The sequence below is a fragment of the Stereum hirsutum genome, assembly GCF_000264905.1.
Source record: "Stereum hirsutum FP-91666 SS1 unplaced genomic scaffold STEHIscaffold_13, whole genome shotgun sequence".
Taxonomy (NCBI): Eukaryota; Fungi; Basidiomycota; class Agaricomycetes; order Russulales; family Stereaceae; genus Stereum; species Stereum hirsutum.
Genome location: NW_006763143.1, coordinates 1,203,817 through 1,219,996, shown reverse-complemented (window position 1 = coordinate 1,219,996; position 16,180 = coordinate 1,203,817). Strand labels below are relative to the sequence as shown.

The following is a 16,180-nucleotide window of genomic DNA, read 5'->3' as shown; positions in this document are numbered from 1 at the left end:
GCGCTCGTACCCTCCGAGTCTGAGCTTCTTCACCACCTCCACGCTGAGTTCTGTGAATTCCGCGGTCACCGTTGCCCGCTGCGATTCAGAACCAGTAAGCCGGCTGACCCGACTGCGTACACCCTGGCCAGTGGGCGATACCATCCTACTTTTTTCTTCTTTTCGTTTCCCAACTGCGGTCCTATCAACTCATGTACCTCGACGATAAAAGATAATTAAACAGCCTCATAATGGCCACGAACAATGACTTTGCCCTCGACAGCCACTACGCCACTACGCCACTATGTGGACACTCTTGGTCACTTAGCGTGGACAGCCTCTCTCGTATCTTAGCGCCGCCCTTGACACCTCGCACATACGCTTTCTGGGGTAAGTGTTGTATGGATCCATATGCTTGACCATCCGCCATTGCACTCGCTGTATAGCATCGACATTTGTTCAACCTATGGCGGCTCGGTCAAACTAGTACATCCGTGAACTCTCTGCTCCGTCGAGGCCTTCCGGAAGAGTCCAGCCGATACAGATGAGCAGGCATCGTACTCCGGACGTGTGGAAATGTGCGTGTGCTATACTGCTATGCACGACCATCATCTGGATGGTGGCGTTCACTTTGACAACATTGACAGCGACCCAATTTATCGATACACGTATGTTTGCTTGGCCGTGCGAATATAGCTATGTTGGTTGCGCTATCGCGCCCTGCTGACCCAGAGAAAGTATTTGGGCGATCGTCCTGGCTGTGTGGCTGCTCAATTGTCCATCTTCATCGCCGAAGTTCAGGCTGTGTCGGTGGCTTTGTCGGTGGCTTTGAATTCAGGCGGAGCGGCGTTGCCAAGACTTCTCATCAATCTCTTTGAGTTTGAGTAAATCACTGGTAGGGTATCTTCGTGAGAGTGCTAAGACTACATTCGCTTCGTGCGAACCTACTCTGTGTCGTATTTGGCCACGTAAGTATACAAATGGTTGTCAAATATTCACCACAGCAGCCTTACTCGTTCACATCATGTTATTCCTTCATGCTACAAGACTTTTACTTCACCAGCTCTTCTTCAACAAAACATGGTACTCCTAGACTAAGTCACGACTTCACACTTCATGACCTCGACATTCGACCGTTCGGCCTTAGGATTCATCTACTTCCCACCTCCATAAATCTTGCTCCAACTCGGCCTCTCCTTGATCGCATCCCAAATGATCGCCAACTTCGCCTGCGGCACCGGTTGCGTCGGCGTTGTCGCATCGGTACTCCCGTCTTGCGCCGGTGAAGGAGGCGTGATGAACGCCCTGGGGAGCGAGAACCCGCCCCCTACGTTCTTCTCTATCTTCCTGATGGCCTCGGGTCCACTGTCGGTGACGCCACCCCCGGAAATCTTGAGGAGCCAAGCGAGCCAGGCGCAGAGATGGATGTCCGCCACGGAGAATTGGTCGCCTGTACGCATTGAGCATCAGTGGAAGGATAGTTAAGTTCTATACACATACGGGAGCACAGAGCATAGAGGACATGCGAACAGGACCAGAACATACCAAGCGCATAAGGCCCAACGAGGTCCTTACTAATCTTCTGCAACACAACGGCTAGCCCAACCTCCCAAGCCGCCTTCGTATTCTCAAAATACTCCTTCCTCGCACTCTTCTCCTCCTCGCCCAACTCTTCCTCTCCCTTGCCCGCAGCCTCTACGACCTTTAGCACTTCCTCCGTCGTCCTCTTCTTCTCGACCCAAAACACCCTCGTCTTCTCGCTCACCCTGATCTCGCTCGCTTCATTCTCTTTCAAGTATTTATTGAGGGCTTCGTACCGGCCTTGGAGGAAGGGCAGAAGTGTGGGGCCGGCGGCGCGGAGGGAGGGAGTCTCGCGAGCGTTGAAGAGGAAGAGGAGTTCCGGGGAGGCGGGGGCGGAGTGCAGGAGCGCAGTGATAGATTTAGAGAGTTCGGAGAGAGCGATGGTTGCGGGCGAGAGGGAGGGCGCGGGAGCGAAGGAGGTGGTGTGGGTGCGGGAGATGGCGGTTCGAGAACGGTCGAGGAGGTCAACGATAGCCTGTAGCAAATATAAAGCACAAATGCGCGAGTGAGTAGGTGGTTTCTAAAAGTTTGGGTGATATACTGTATGGCGGAGATTTGGGTCTAAAACGAGCTGTGCGTACTGTGATATCTGTGACGGCCTTGTAACGGCTCTCGGTGACAGAGTCGAGAGTGTTCTCGAACGGGACGATCATAGTGGGAATCGTGCCTTTGATTGCGCATTGGGCATGGTCAGAGCGGGGACGGAAAGGCGAGTGAACGTTGGGGACCCGAGATAGGTGTGATAGACATACCTTTGGGGTTGAGGCGCAGAAAGGTCGGCGAAAAGTTCTCGCCTTTCTCTGTATAGATGATGGGGGTGGTTTTTGTGGGTGAGGGCTAAGGGTGAAAGATATGGGTGAAATGTGGAAGATAAAAGACTTACGCAGGTCGACGATTTTCAGGTCGATCTCATCCTCGCCGTAGCCTTTCTCCTCCCTGAACTTAGCGTGAACGAACGAACAAAACACGTCTCTGGCAACAAATACTGTAAACCACAAAGCTCACAAAGCAATCTTAACTGGTATTCAGAGTATCTTGTATTAGCAGTGTTCACCTCGAAGAGTTGCTGAGGACAAGCATACCAGCGGCGGACCACGGTGACTGTGGGTCATGATAGAGCATGGCCTTTGGAACATTCTGTGCCTGAGCTGAAGCCATCGCGCGTATAGGTTGAGGAGGTGAACAATTCAAAAGCACAGAAGATAGGCAAGAAGATAGATGGGAGAGAAGTCAAAACGGAGAGTTGGATATAACTTAGATATAAGTAGAAGAGCAACGCGAGTTTGAGCGGCCAACATGTCGCGAACGATGATGTCATCGTCCTGTTTGCCCCGCAATTGCGCCCGATATCTGTAGATCTGACCGCTTTCCCCACATCTTCCTGCCTCCAGCCGGACTGCATGTGTTTTCTTCTCTCTATGACTCCACCGGATCCTACGTGCGTGTAAATGGGTTTATTGACTGGGACCCCTTCAATGACAACAAGTGGTCTCGACAAGGTCTCGAGGTCCAGGATGGGTGGCGTGGACAGAAAATAGGGTTTGCTTAAATTGACGCGGACATGCCTAAATACGGTAAGTTAAGGTACGAAGTCAACTTTATTTAAGTTACCACGCTAGCGCCATCACGTGAGAGAACTTTCTAGAGACTTCAATACGCGAGGCCGCCACCGTGACACGGCCATCTTCATCTCTCTGTTGGCCATTGCTTTGACCTTCACGAACACCTTAAAAAGCTGTGGCCGTCATACAGGGAACCCTCTTCAACTTATTCTGTAGTTTGTAGCCAACAACAACATCTAATCATGGCCTCTCTCAGGTAAGTGGCCTCACCACATATCCACAGAAAATCGAAGAATGCTGACGCGTTCGGCACTTTATTCACAGACATGAATTCTATGAGACTGATGAGAAACTCACCCTCACCGTTTTCGATAAGGGCGCCGATGTGACCCAAGTCAATGTTCATTTTGAGCCCAGAGGGGTACGCCATATACCCCGCTCTTCAAAGCTCTTCCGTTGACCCGCCACCTTCCTTCATTCCTTGCGCACCTTCCCAAACATCACATATGATCATCACTCGCTATCTACCCACTCGGACCCGACTCTCTTCTCTGAATATTCCACTTGCTATCTTCAATCTACCCTCAGCTCGTGTACGAGAATGGTCCAGAGAAGAAGCTTGAGTTCAGGCCGTTGAAGGGCCAAATCGACACGGAGAAGAGTAACTTCGCTGTTGGCAAGGTCAAAGTCGAGATCCGACTCTTCAAGGTTGCCCAAGGACGGTGGGGCACTCTTGTCGGCGACTCTCCAGATCGTGAGTGGCTTAGTCTAACATATCCTGATCGAAATACCTTCTGCCTTGTACCCACCTTCACTCCCATTCGTCGAATTTTTTTTTCCTGACATCTGACTGTGATCGCCACCCGTCCACCGTTTCCTCAGCCCTATCCACCTTCCCCCAAGCTTCCTCCTCTTCATCACCACCACCGCCACACGTCCCAACCCTCCCCCAAGCGCGCAAAAACTGGGATCAATTAACAAACACGATCCTCGAGTCGGCCAAGAAAGAGGACAGGACGTCGAACGATGACCCAAATGTCGGTGGGGACAGCACCGTGAACGAGTTCTTCCAGGGCATTTTCGCAAACGCGGACGAGGACACGAAGAGAGCGATGATGAAGAGTTATCAGGAGAGTGGAGGAACGGCGTTGAGCACGAATTGGACGGAGGTCGGGAAGGGGAAGGTGGAGGTTAAGCCGCCGAGTGGGAGTGTGGCGAAGAAGTGGGAGCAGTGAGTTTGTTGAGATGCGGTATGGTGAGAGAAGGGGTGGCTATGTGTGGCGAAAGAAGAAACGATCTTCGACTGGTGTCGAACAAAAGTGCAGTTTTCATCAATGTTGTATGTCTTGCTCTGTCGTGCTTTCATATACTGTGGCGTCGAGTGACTTCGAGGCTGCCATCGAATAAATTTTGGTAAAATGTGTAGGGAGCGGAGCACTCCACTGTATAGGCTCCCGAACGTCCAAAGTAGCCTTTATAACAGTAACAGCAAATTCTTGTAACTGCCAATCACTAACTTCAGCTCGTGCAAACTGAAAGCCCCTGTGGCGCAACTCAATATCGATTCCCACGCCCTACCGTCCGAGTCGGCGAGCGTTGCTGACCGACCCTTCCGATGGTGCTCACCAACACCCAAGTGCCATGCAAAGTGAGAAATCTCGACCTAGTACTTATACTCGATATGCGTATCTCTAGTATAGCCCCCAGAACCCTTAGAATTCAACCATACGCATCACACGCTTGAACCGCCGAACCTCGCATAGCCCGACCTACGACAATGCCTACCACACCACGACCCCTAGCTGTGCCAACCATCGTACTTAACAATGGGCAAACGATGCCTGGGGTCGGTATGGGTTGTTGGATGGGAGATCGTGGAGGGGCAAAGAAGGAGGCTAAGGAGATGTGCAAGAAAGCGTTGGAGGTGTGTATCTCCCTTGCGAAGGTTTGCTGATACCAGACCTTGACCTCGTTATGCTTTGCTCTACGGTAATCGTGATGAGCAGATCGGATATAGGCATTTCGATACGGCACGTATTGTTTGAGGTCCTGTCCATTTGCATGAACCTGTTTGTGTCTAATTTCTTGCATGATCTTTGTACTCTTGTATAGGCCTCTGGTTATGGTGGGTCTCTGATACTTTTTTATTCCACTGTATAGCAGAGCTGACTGTTTGCCCACATTGCCTCCTTACCTCCAGGTAACGAGAAAGCGGTAGGAGAAGCCATCCGTGAGTCTGGGATCCCTCGGGAAGAGATTTTCGTGACCACGAAACTATGGTACATTATATACCGTTGACCCCCAGCCTTCTCTTTCTATCCGCGAGGCCTACGCATGTATTGTCTGATTGAATTGTCTACATGCTTCCAGGAGCTCGTATCATCACCGTGTCGAAGAGGCGTTCGAGAACTCCCTTAAGGAGCTTGACATCGGATACATTGACCTCTATCTCATGCACTGGCCCCAGGCCATTATCGACGGTACACTGGATACCCATCATCTTCCCTAGCAAGGATACTCACTAATCTCATTATTCTTATATCCAGACAAAATCATACCACCTGGAGAATCCCCAGACAAAACCGTACCACCTGGAGAATTCCCAACCTTCATCGAAACCTATCTTTCAATGGAACGTCTCCTTACCACCCACCCCACGCAACTTCGCTCAATTGGGATCTCCAACTTCTCCATTCCCAACCTCACCGCTCTCCTCGCCTCTCCGGACCTCACCGCCATCCCCGCAGTCAACCAGCTCGAAATGCATCCACACCTCCCCGACACCGCTCTCAAAGCCTTCTGCGAATCCAAAGGCATTCAAGTCGTGGCGTATTCGCCTCTGGGGGCTCCGCCCGCCGCGAACGAACAGGAGAGGGAGAAGAGGTCCAAGTTGGGGATTCCGAGTCTCGTGGCGGGAGGGAATAAGTGGGTGAAAGGTATAGCGGATAAGTATGGCGTTAGTGAGGGGACGGTGGTGCTGAGTTGGGGGGTGAAGAGGGGTACTGCGGTTATCCCGAAGAGCGCGAACCCGAAGAGGATGAAGGATAACATCAGTGTACTTCTTTCTCATCCTTTCTCCAGTCTTCCTCTTCATAATGCGCTTACTTTTGTTATCCCTCAGCTGATCGACCTCAGCGATGAAGATATGAAAGAGCTCGATGGGATACATAAAGAGGAAGGTCAACACACAAGCCTGATAGCGTTTTACGCGGAGAAGCCTGGAGTCATACTTGGTTGGACTTATGAGCAGCTCGGGTGGGATATGGACGTCAGAGGGCGGATCACTACCAAGGCTTGACAACTTGGGAGTCTCCACCGTAACGAAGTATTGGATGCAGGGCGGTCGGGGGCAACGCTATTGACGAAAAATAATTGATTGCAGAACGGAACTGTGAGTGTGTCGATCGAAGCTTTGTTTTCTTCTTTCCCCGTATAACCACGGTACTCTGTCATGCCCTGCATCAATCTGTGCCCAAGTTTTACTGAACGGGACCGGGTGAATGTGAAATCAAGACATGAAATTCGCACGCTCTGACTCGGAAGGTTCGTGTACAATCGTTTGATTGCTCTCTCCCCAGTGTTCGATGCCGCGTGTCACGTCCACCCAAATGTACACTTTTTGAGAACAGCACGGTGTACCCACATCCCGAATGACCGTCTGATTCAGCGAAGGTATGACCTCGACCCACCTCCCAACTTGTTCCGGTGGCTGTTCACTGAAACTCAAGGGTCGGTCAAAGAACGTTCTCCCATCCCCCTCATATCTTTCTCACTGTGCCCTTCTCTTCCGTAGTTGCTGAATTGAGTAGTGATCGTCCATATCGTAACCTTTAGGTGTACACGCAATCCACGGCAAGGTCTCGGCCGCCATCAAGCATTGGGTGTTGACCTTCTGGGTCGGACTTCAGGGGCGATCATGACCACGGTGCCGTCTCAAAGTTTTGAGTATTTATACCAGGCTTTCCCTCTAGATCCTCTCCATTAAACTTCCGTCTCATCATATCACTCACTCATCCGAATACCTACTATCGAAAGTACTGACGACAATGTCTACCCCTACTTCTACTCCCCGACCCCTCGCCGTACCCACTCTCATACTCAACAATGGGCAGAAGATGCCTGCAGTTGGTATGGGTTGTTGGATGGGACAACCTGGAAAGGCGGAGGAGGTCAAAGAGATGTGCAAAAAAGCGTTGGAGGTGAGTTTGCTCTGTGCAGCCTTTTAGAAAGAGGCATGTTATTAATTCTGAATATTGGTGTGGCTGTCGAGAAGATCGGATACAGGCATTTCGATACGGTACGTACCATCTAAGCTCTCTTAGACCACGACTGATTTATACGTGACTTTTTTTTGTTCTCTCGACTCTTGTATAGGCATCCGGCTACGGTAAGCCTCAAACACCTTCTTGATCTCACTTCACCCAAATCTGACCCTCTCCATCACTAGCCAACGAGAAAGCCGTAGGAGAAGCCATTCGCGAATCTGGAATTCCCCGGGAAGAAATCTTCGTTACTACGAAGCTGTGGTACGTTCTCTATTTCTATCTCTCTCTCCACGTCGCGGATACATATCTCATCTCGCGATTACTTTGGATCGTACAGGAGTGCGGACCATCACCGCGTCGAAGAGGCGTTCGAAAACTCGCTCAAGGAGCTCGACATCGGATACATCGACCTCTACCTCATGCACTGGCCTCAGGCCATCATCGACAGTACGCCCATCCCATCCCTATCAATATTCCCTTCGACTCAAACATTAACATTAACATTAACATCTACACTCCCCCATCTTTTCAGACAAAGTCCTCCCACCAGGCGAATCCCCAACCTTCACCGAAACCTACCTCTCAATGCAACGCCTCCTCTCCACCCACCCCACCCACCTCCGCTCCATCGGAATCTCCAACTTCTCCATCCTCACCCTCACCACCCTCCTCGCCTCTCCCGACCTGTCCATCATCCCCGCCGTCAACCAGATCGAAATGCACCCCCATCTCCCACAAAGCGATCTCAAAGCCTTCTGCGACTCCAAAGGCATCAAACTCGTGGCGTATTCGCCTTTGGGGGCTCCGCCTGCTGCGGACGAGGAAGATAGAGCGAGGAGAGCAAAGTTGGGGATCCCGAGTCTTGTGGCGGGTGGGAATGCGAGGGTGAAGGGTGTTGCGGAGAAGTATGGGGTTAGTGAGGGGACGGTGGTGTTGAGTTGGGGGGTCAAGAGGGGTACGGCGGTTATTCCGAAGAGCGCGAACCCGAAGAGGATGAGGGATAACTTCAACGTGTGTGGTTTTCTACTGATTTTAGGTTCCGAAAACATTGCTGACCACTGTGCCCTCTGTGTATACAGTTGATCGACTTGAGCGACGAAGATATACAGGTCCTCGACGGGATCCATCAAGAGGAAGATCAACATATGAGCCTCTTGACGTTCTACGCGGAGGCGCCGGGCCAAATATTCGGTTGGACTTACGAGCAACTCGGGTGGGAGAGGGACGAGCGGGGCCATGTCATCAGTAAGGCTTGAGGCGTAAGTCGAGAAAGTTAGAAACTCGAGCGTCGACGTCGAATGTTGGGCTTCAGTGTACAGTATCAAAGAATGAAATTATCACCACATGTGTATCATCTCATCGAAAGAACCAAGTGTTTCTGAATCACAGGACCCAACTCGAATGATAGCCCGGACCCACAGGAAGCAACATAACATACCTTGAGAGACACAAAACTAGAAGTACTCGACAGCCCAAACCTGTCAAGCCCCAAGAGGGATAGCGCAAAAAATACTATATATCACTATCCACACCATCCACCAACAACCAACAAGCACCACCACCCCCCACAACACCACGATGAAAAGAAAGAAGAAGAAAGAAAACAACAGATGCGCAGAATGAGGTCACCTAACCACAACAGCAACAGCAACAACAACAAGAAGATTGTCTGGTACTGTACCACTCGGATCCTAGAAAGAAAAAAATGCACGCAGCAGACGTGGGTGAAGGGTAAGATGGTTAAAGTTAAAGATTTTATGTAAAAAGAGCACAAGATGCATATGGAAGAAAATAACCGTGAAGAAAAGATGGGGATGAAGATGAGATGAGATGGGTTTGGAGCGGGTGTACGGGGGGAGGGGCGGGAAGGGTGTACGGAGGGGGGGGGCGGGAAGGGTGTACGGAGGAGAGGCGGGAAGGGTGTACGGAGGGATGAAGACGACGTGTCGTATGAAGCATATAAGGATTGCAGAAAGTGAAAGATGTCCGTGATTGCCTGTACTCGTATGTAAGTGTACACATACTACTTACACATACATGCTCCTAGGTCTACGGATTCGGATGGATGGATACCTGCGGGGAGGAGAGAGGGAAATGACGATGGATGGATGGATGCGTGCGTGCGTGGATTCTGCATGGACTCGAAAGAAACAACAAACAAACACAAAGAAAGCAGCAGAATCAGATAGAAATTGGAACCGGAACCAGCAGTGAACTTGAAAGATTGAAGGAGTGAATTGAAAGGCCTGATGTGATGCGCGGCCCGTAGCTGTAAGTCTGTAACGAAAGCAAAAGGTCGCAAGAGAGCGGGGAATCGAAAGTGAAGGACTAGGTCAAACTAAAGAACGAGCGTACGTACAGTAATGTAGTTGTAAGATTGTATCGTGGAATAGGCTGTAGTATGAAGCACGGGAGCAGGGGCGCGAGAAGATCGTGAACGGGTCGTCGTAACTCTCGAGCGAGATATGTCCGGTTTATGAGCGAGCAAGAAGGGAAGGAAAGAAGGAAGGCAAAAGGGAGCAAACAACGAATACACTTGGAAAAATATGCGATGTCCGACGTGGGGTTTATACTAGCAAAGCACGCCTTTTGTCCGAGCCGAAGCCATAAAGTCCATCCTTCTCGCCGACGGACAGGACAACCTACGATTTTTCTCGAGGCAGCCTATCCCTCGGCAGAAGGATTATTCCGCACCTCCAACACCCTCCTCGAATAATCCACATCGTCCCTCACTGTCTTCGACCTCCCCAACGACGTCCCCGGGTCCAGCCTCGCGTCTGGCTTCCCTCCTCCTTCTCCTGCACCGGCAACACCAGCAGTCGCCACATCGTCAGACTCATACCCACTCTCATATCCTTCACCGGCAGCACCACCCGCAGCCGCACCCGTCCGACCCGCATCCATCATCCTCTTCGGATTTCTTGGCGGCACGAGGGGCGTCGTCGTCGTCCCACTCGATCCACTCACATTCGCCTCCCTCTGCTGCTGCTCCGGCGACCCAAACGTCGGTGTCCCCGGCCCTGAATTCGTCCCGTAGTTCGCCAACAGCGGCTCATAAGATCCCGCACTATACCTCGGAACATGCCCAGATGAATTCGACCTCCCTCCCACAGCGTTCGACGACCCATAACTGCTCTGCGCTTGATGATGTGCGTTGTTTCCGGCAGCGAGACCCGCCGCGCCTATCGCAGCTGCAGCTGCCGCGCCCTCAGGCGGAGGACTTGACGTGCGCGTGGGCATATAACCCTGGGCCGCATGGCCGGTACTCGACGGTCCACCTCCATACGCCGTACCAGAGAACGGATCGAAAGGTCTCGAACCCGAACCGGCGCTCAATTCATCATCGTTCGGTAATCCCTGCCCGCCACGGAGACTCGCCCTCGAAGCTGTTCCGAACCCAGGCTGCTGTGCCATTTCGAGGTCAGTCGATGCCGCCTGGGAGCCGATCGTCTTTCCGTACCCGTCGTCCTCGTCGTCTGGGTCGACGAGAGGGGCGCGGTTGAAGCCGTGCGCGGCGAGCGTGGCGGAGACGGCGGTGTCGTGGTCGATGCGTCGGCGACGGCGACGACGTCGGATGAAGAAGAACAGGAAGAGGCAGATGGAAGCCGCGGCGAGGCCGACGATGAGAAAAACACCAGCGACTGCACCCTTGTTATGGAAGAATCTGTGAATGGATTAAAAAAAGTCAGTATCGCGTGCATCGTGCTACCAAAGCTCTGGGAAAAAGAAGACGGACTGGGCGGTGGAGCTGGTGCCATCGTTATTGGAGCTGAGGGTGGGATTGGCGACGATCTCAGTGACGGTGGTAGCCGAGCCGTCGCTATTGGTGGAGGTGAAGGTGGATGTGATTTGAGCTGGAGCGGTCGTCACAGTCGACCCCGCACTATTTGTGGTCGTCTGGAAGAGTGTGCTCTGTAGGGTCGTTCTAGAACCGACACGATGTCAAGTATGGAACAGTAAGCGGAAAGCACGAGGACATACTGGGCACTAGGCAGGGTGGTAGTCGGCGAGGTGGTGGTGTGAGTGGTCGATGACGGTGTCGACGTCGGCGTTACAGACGAAGTCGATTCAGTCGTCGTGGTGGGTTGGGCAGTGGTTGTGGAAATTGTGGTAGTCGGCGGATCTGAAGAAGTCGAGCTTGAGGTCGTCTGCGCTTGTGAAGAAGTAGTCGTCGTCTGCTCACTTGTAGTAGTTGTCTGCTGCTGACTAGTCGAGGTCGAGGTGGGTGTGGTGGAGGTGGGTGTAGTAGAAGTCTGAGCGGTAGAGGTTGGGGTGGTGGAGGTTGGTGTGGTGGTGGTCGCCTGACTGGTGGTGGTTGTGGGAGAGTCTGTCGAGGTCGGGGTAGTCGACGTCTGCTGTGACGTTGTCTGTGCGGAAGGAGAAACAGAGGCCGTCGCATCAGTAGAAGAGGATGTTGGCGAGTCAGAGCTTGTTACAGCATCGGTGGACGAGGCGTCGGAGGTAGGATCGGTGCTGCGGAAGACAACGACGACAAATGATGAGAACAAAAGATGATGTGAGAGCGGGTAGAAGACGCACGATGAGGAGGCCGCCGCTGTAGAAGATGCGTCGGAGGTGGGTGCAGGGGTAGTGGTGGCCGCAGTCGATGTTTGTTCGGCGGTGGAGGTGGTGGGGTCGGCGGATGAAGAGGTGGGGGAGTCGGAGGAGGTGGCGGTGGCGGTTGGGGAAGCGGAGGATGGATCGGTGGAGGACATTTGAGTAGTAGCAGCAGAGTCGGTGGTAGATACAGTATTTTCAGAGGAGGATACAGCAGAGGCGGAGTCAGCGGAAGAAGACGGAGAAGGGTCAGTAATTGTTTCTGGATACGACAAGAGCAAGCACGGATTCAGATCACGGCGCCCAACGAAGAGCAGAAAGAGGAGAAGGAGCGCTGCGAACTGCGGCGAGCTCGAGGGCAATCGCGTCGGACTGTGACTAACCTGAAGCGGACGGGGATTGTCTAGGCAGGAGTTGGCCTATCATCGGTGCATAATAGCGTAGAATTGCGGTCGTCGTCGTCGTCGCCGTCGTGGACGAAAGAGTTGAGGAGAAAGAAAAGGACAAGTTGAGCTCGCTGGCCGCGACAAGGCAGGCAGTGTCTGTCTAGAGCGGTGTTCGAGGCACCGTGTGGACCGTGACCGCCAGCCGACGCCGGTGGCGTCATCCCGGCCGTTAACCGACTCCATCTCCACATTTTCCCTCACGACCGCGATTGTCTCTTGCCATACACTTCCCGCTTCGATATGACGAAGGGGGTCGGTGCTTTGAACGCTTAGACGAAACGCACAGCACCGACAGGAACAAGTGGCCGCACGCTTACACCACGAATCACGGCCTCACACTTTTCAATGACGGCGATGCAGCGGTTAAAGCGAGGAAATCCACCTTTGTTACCAAACTTGGAATCATTGTGATCTGCGCCTGCCTGGCATCGGGGACGGATGCCCACGAACCATCAGAGAGACGTTTCAACTGCCAATTCTTCCGACACGCAAGGAACTACTCCAGCATTCGGATAGGTGAAATCAGGATCGCCATCTTGCAAATGTGCATGTCGGACTGATCGTCATGGATGCACGGGAAGAGAAAAGGAAACGACCGCGTCATTGACAAGTACTCCTTCATCACGTACAGATAGACACCGACACTCACAACCGACCAGTTGGATGCTGAAATCGTTGTTCATTTCAAGACGATGGAGTACATAAATATTAATAACATATCGGAACAAGGATGCGAGGACCAAAAGGAGAGTGCAGGGTGCAATGAGCGACAAGAAAACATATGCAACAAAACATCAAAGCAATAGAGAACAAAAGCATGGAGAGGTTGTAGGCGGCGCTTTCAAAACCACAAGGGTAGCAGCCAGCCAAGAACAACGAAACCATGAAGAGAACAAGAAAGTAGACAGACAGCGGCGCTTTTAAAACCACAACGGTAGCAGCCAGCCAGCCAGCCATCCCGCATCCCCACCCCGGTCCCCGCACAACTCACACCTCCCAACCCCCCACACAACTTTAAACCTCCGTAGCCTTCTGCGCCTCCATCCCCTGCTCCTTCAACTTCTTCTCCAGCCCCAACCCCACACTCCTCAACACCTGAAACATAATCATATTCGCCTCCTGCCTCGAACACCCCTCCTCCTCGATCTCCCTCCCCATCCTCTCCATCAACACCCGCATCGCCTCCCTATCCCTCACCCTCTTCTCGTCAAACTCGGCTCCGGATCCCTGCTGCGTCAACGCCTCAAGCAGACGTCCCATCTCTTCGATCTCCAGGACCCGACCAGCGGCGATAGGTGCGTCTGGCTTGAACTGGAATGGTTGCCGTTGTTGTTGTTGCGGACGCTGTTGGCGCTGACTCTGCGCCGCCACAGGCCTGCACTTCTTCGTCCACTGCGACCTCGGAACAGCCTGAGGGCTCAACAACTCCCTCGAATCGCACCTCGGCGGCGGAAACCTAAACGGGCCCACCATCTTCCCCTTCACCTCCCCTCCCTCTCCCCCGTCCTTCGCCAGCTCGCTAAGATCGCCATGGTAGGAAAGACTCGTCATACCAGCGAATCCTCCTACTTCTCCTCCAGCTTCCTCTTCAGGGTGATCAACACACGTAACGACGAAGTCGCTATGATCCGTGACTAGCACGGTGGGTATATCCATAGCGGGTGGAGTCTGAATCCCGTCCATTTCGGAATCAGATTCAGTGTCCGAGCTCGCAGAGTCGGTGTCGGAATCGGAGACGGAGACGGGGGCGGGTGCGGGTGGCTGAGACGTTAACGTTGCAGGCGCGGCCTGAGACTTTGTCTTTGTCTCAGCTTCGGCTTGGAGCGCGGCGAGACGGGATTGGATGCGGGGTAGGAGCATGTGTAACCTATGGTTAGCCTCTATCGTTCCGGCGACGGAGGGCGTTCTCAGACCTATAGACGAATACGGATAGAATGTTAGTGTGAAGAAATGGGGAGATGGTCCGAAGGAGGAGACGTACCAAGGTTGGAAAGACTCGCGGATTTGGTTGTCATAGCGTTGTCGATGCTGGTAACCTGCTGCTTTTGTGTCTGGTCTCGCGCTGCGATGACCGACTGCAGACGCTCGCGTAACTCCTGACCGGGGAGTTCAGATTGTTCGACGACGTTAACGGAGTTGGTGGAGGTGAAGACAGCGGTGACGGAGCCAGCAGCGGTAGTAGAGATAGAAATAGACATGCTGAGTGCGCTGTAATGGTTGAAAGGTTGAATGAAGCGAAGATAATGCTGAATGCGAAGAGTATAGCAAGGAATATCAAGAGTAATACAAGGCAAAGTAAAACTGAGTGGCAAGAGTGGTAGACTCGAGTGCGAGGTCTTCCAGAGACGATTGTGTTAGAGGAGACGATGAATTGGTGAGTGACCATGAGCGCAGAGCCCCAGGATTTTATACCAAGAGGCCGAGTGTCTCTCAACTTCGGTGAGACAAGGCGGGAGCGGGTGTCGGGAGGCGGGTTTCAGGCGGGCAATCGACACGCAGTGTTTGCCCGTAGTCTCAGAGTCCGGGCATAGGCATGGCCGGTGTTCTCGATCATCATTTCGATCCAGGTGGTTAGTGCAATGTCAGAGGTGCACATAGTATCCAGCTTCAGTTCCCTAGCATCGTCGGCCAGACAGCAGTGTAGGTTGTAAGGGTTGAGAAGAGCAAATTATCGAAAAGGCGGTATCATTGGTCGGACATTGCACGTAGACAAGAAGAAATCCATAGTCAATATCAGTCCCACCGTCTGCACTAGAAACACGACCGCGACCTTCCCAGCGACAAGTTGAAGTCGAAGTTACAGAGGATCCGGAAGATGCCGGTCAGCTGTATAGTTGCGCGTGGACGGTGGCTGACGGGCCAGGCGTTCGGTTCCTAGCATCCCGCGCCGTCAAGCACATCTTTGGAACGCCCTCGCCGACCTCAAGCCCAAGTCCCCCTACCCCTCAAGACTAAACACCATGGCTGAGCAGGTGCGTGACCTTGATCGTCGGCGAAATGCTCGTATTTTGACTATCCTTCGTTCCCGCCGTGCAGATCGAGAAGGCATACCAGAAGCAGCACCTTTTCCAAAACACCAAGGCCCGTGGTGCGTGCGCCTTGTCCGTGTTCATTCGAAGTTCGGGGTATTGATTGATAGTGTTTGCGTTGTACAGTCGGCCGGAAGGTGACTACTAAGGATAAGAGGTGGTACAAGGATGTTGGTCTGGGCTTCAAGACCCCTGCAGAGGCTGTTAGCGGTACTTACATTGGTGCGTGCGCTCCCTTCTTTGCTCCATGTCTTTCGACTCACTCGCGCATGCTCGCCCTTGCAGACAAGAAGTGCCCGTTCATCGGCGATGTCTCCATCCGTGGCCGCATTCTGACTGGCCGTGTCGTTTCGACGAAAATGACCCGTACCCTCGTCATCCGCCGTGACTACCTCCATTACATCCCCAAGTACAGTGCGTAGCCGTGTTTGTTACGTGCGCAACACGCCGTACTGACGATGTTCGCAGACCGTTATGAGAAGCGCCACAGGAACTTGGCCGCACACGTCTCGCCAGCTTTCCGTGCTGAGGTTGGCGACATTGTCACTGTTGGTGAGTGTGGTGTGGCGCCGGTGGCGGAGGACAGTACTGACTGAGTGCGTTAATAGGTCAATGCAGACCCCTGTCGAAGACCGTGCGATTCAACGTTGTCCGAGTGCTCAAGAACAAGGCGGCTGCGAGGGCGTTCGGCAAGTTCTAGGTGGCTCCCTGGATGGGACGTTGGAGGGGATGATGGTCGATTCGCATTGCATTTTATTTGT

The 16,180-nt window shown here is 52.9% G+C and overlaps 6 protein-coding genes across 6 annotated transcripts; 4 read left to right on the top strand and 2 right to left on the bottom strand.

Annotated features, from left to right (window-relative positions):
- Window positions 1–1,133: 1,133 nt before the first annotated feature.
- On the bottom strand, window positions 1,134–2,718 carry STEHIDRAFT_63095 (uncharacterized protein; the record flags this gene model as incomplete). The annotated part of the gene is made up of 6 exons (XM_007307217.1): window positions 1,134–1,429; window positions 1,525–2,035; window positions 2,142–2,227; window positions 2,313–2,360; window positions 2,444–2,496; window positions 2,654–2,718. 6 exons carry the CDS (start codon window positions 2,716–2,718, stop codon window positions 1,134–1,136), a joined length of 1,059 nt encoding a protein of 352 aa, XP_007307279.1.
- A 525-nt stretch (window positions 2,719–3,243) lies between these two features.
- On the top strand, window positions 3,244–4,575 carry STEHIDRAFT_123930 (SGS-domain-containing protein). Its single transcript, XM_007307557.1, has 4 exons — window positions 3,244–3,378; window positions 3,447–3,543; window positions 3,711–3,876; window positions 4,005–4,575. Exons 1-4 carry the CDS (start codon window positions 3,365–3,367, stop codon window positions 4,355–4,357), a joined length of 630 nt encoding a protein of 209 aa, XP_007307619.1. The 5' UTR covers window positions 3,244–3,364; the 3' UTR covers window positions 4,358–4,575.
- A 324-nt stretch (window positions 4,576–4,899) lies between these two features.
- Window positions 4,900–6,420, top strand: STEHIDRAFT_170781 (Aldo/keto reductase; the record flags this gene model as incomplete). Its single annotated transcript, XM_007307556.1, has 6 exons — window positions 4,900–5,046; window positions 5,129–5,161; window positions 5,235–5,247; window positions 5,323–5,401; window positions 5,493–5,602; window positions 5,669–6,420. 6 exons carry the CDS (start codon window positions 4,900–4,902, stop codon window positions 6,418–6,420), a joined length of 1,134 nt encoding a protein of 377 aa, XP_007307618.1.
- Window positions 6,421–7,168: 748 nt separating this feature from the next.
- On the top strand, window positions 7,169–8,643 carry STEHIDRAFT_63174 (aldo/keto reductase; the record flags this gene model as incomplete). The annotated part of the gene is made up of 8 exons (XM_007307229.1): window positions 7,169–7,321; window positions 7,396–7,419; window positions 7,497–7,509; window positions 7,570–7,648; window positions 7,725–7,834; window positions 7,920–8,232; window positions 8,272–8,398; window positions 8,467–8,643. 8 exons carry the CDS (start codon window positions 7,169–7,171, stop codon window positions 8,641–8,643), a joined length of 996 nt encoding a protein of 331 aa, XP_007307291.1.
- A 596-nt stretch (window positions 8,644–9,239) lies between these two features.
- On the bottom strand, window positions 9,240–12,406 carry STEHIDRAFT_170780 (uncharacterized protein). Its single transcript, XM_007307555.1, has 5 exons — window positions 12,328–12,406; window positions 11,927–12,206; window positions 11,369–11,860; window positions 11,124–11,312; window positions 9,240–11,051 (listed from the first exon to the last, which is right to left on the bottom strand). Exons 1-5 carry the CDS (start codon window positions 12,368–12,370, stop codon window positions 10,052–10,054), a joined length of 2,004 nt encoding a protein of 667 aa, XP_007307617.1. The 5' UTR covers window positions 12,371–12,406; the 3' UTR covers window positions 9,240–10,051.
- A 2,944-nt stretch (window positions 12,407–15,350) lies between these two features.
- Window positions 15,351–16,119, top strand: STEHIDRAFT_160100 (40S ribosomal protein S11; the record flags this gene model as incomplete). The annotated part of the gene is made up of 6 exons (XM_007307554.1): window positions 15,351–15,362; window positions 15,427–15,478; window positions 15,546–15,641; window positions 15,705–15,833; window positions 15,888–15,971; window positions 16,028–16,119. 6 exons carry the CDS (start codon window positions 15,351–15,353, stop codon window positions 16,117–16,119), a joined length of 465 nt encoding a protein of 154 aa, XP_007307616.1.
- Window positions 16,120–16,180: the final 61 nt, after the last annotated feature.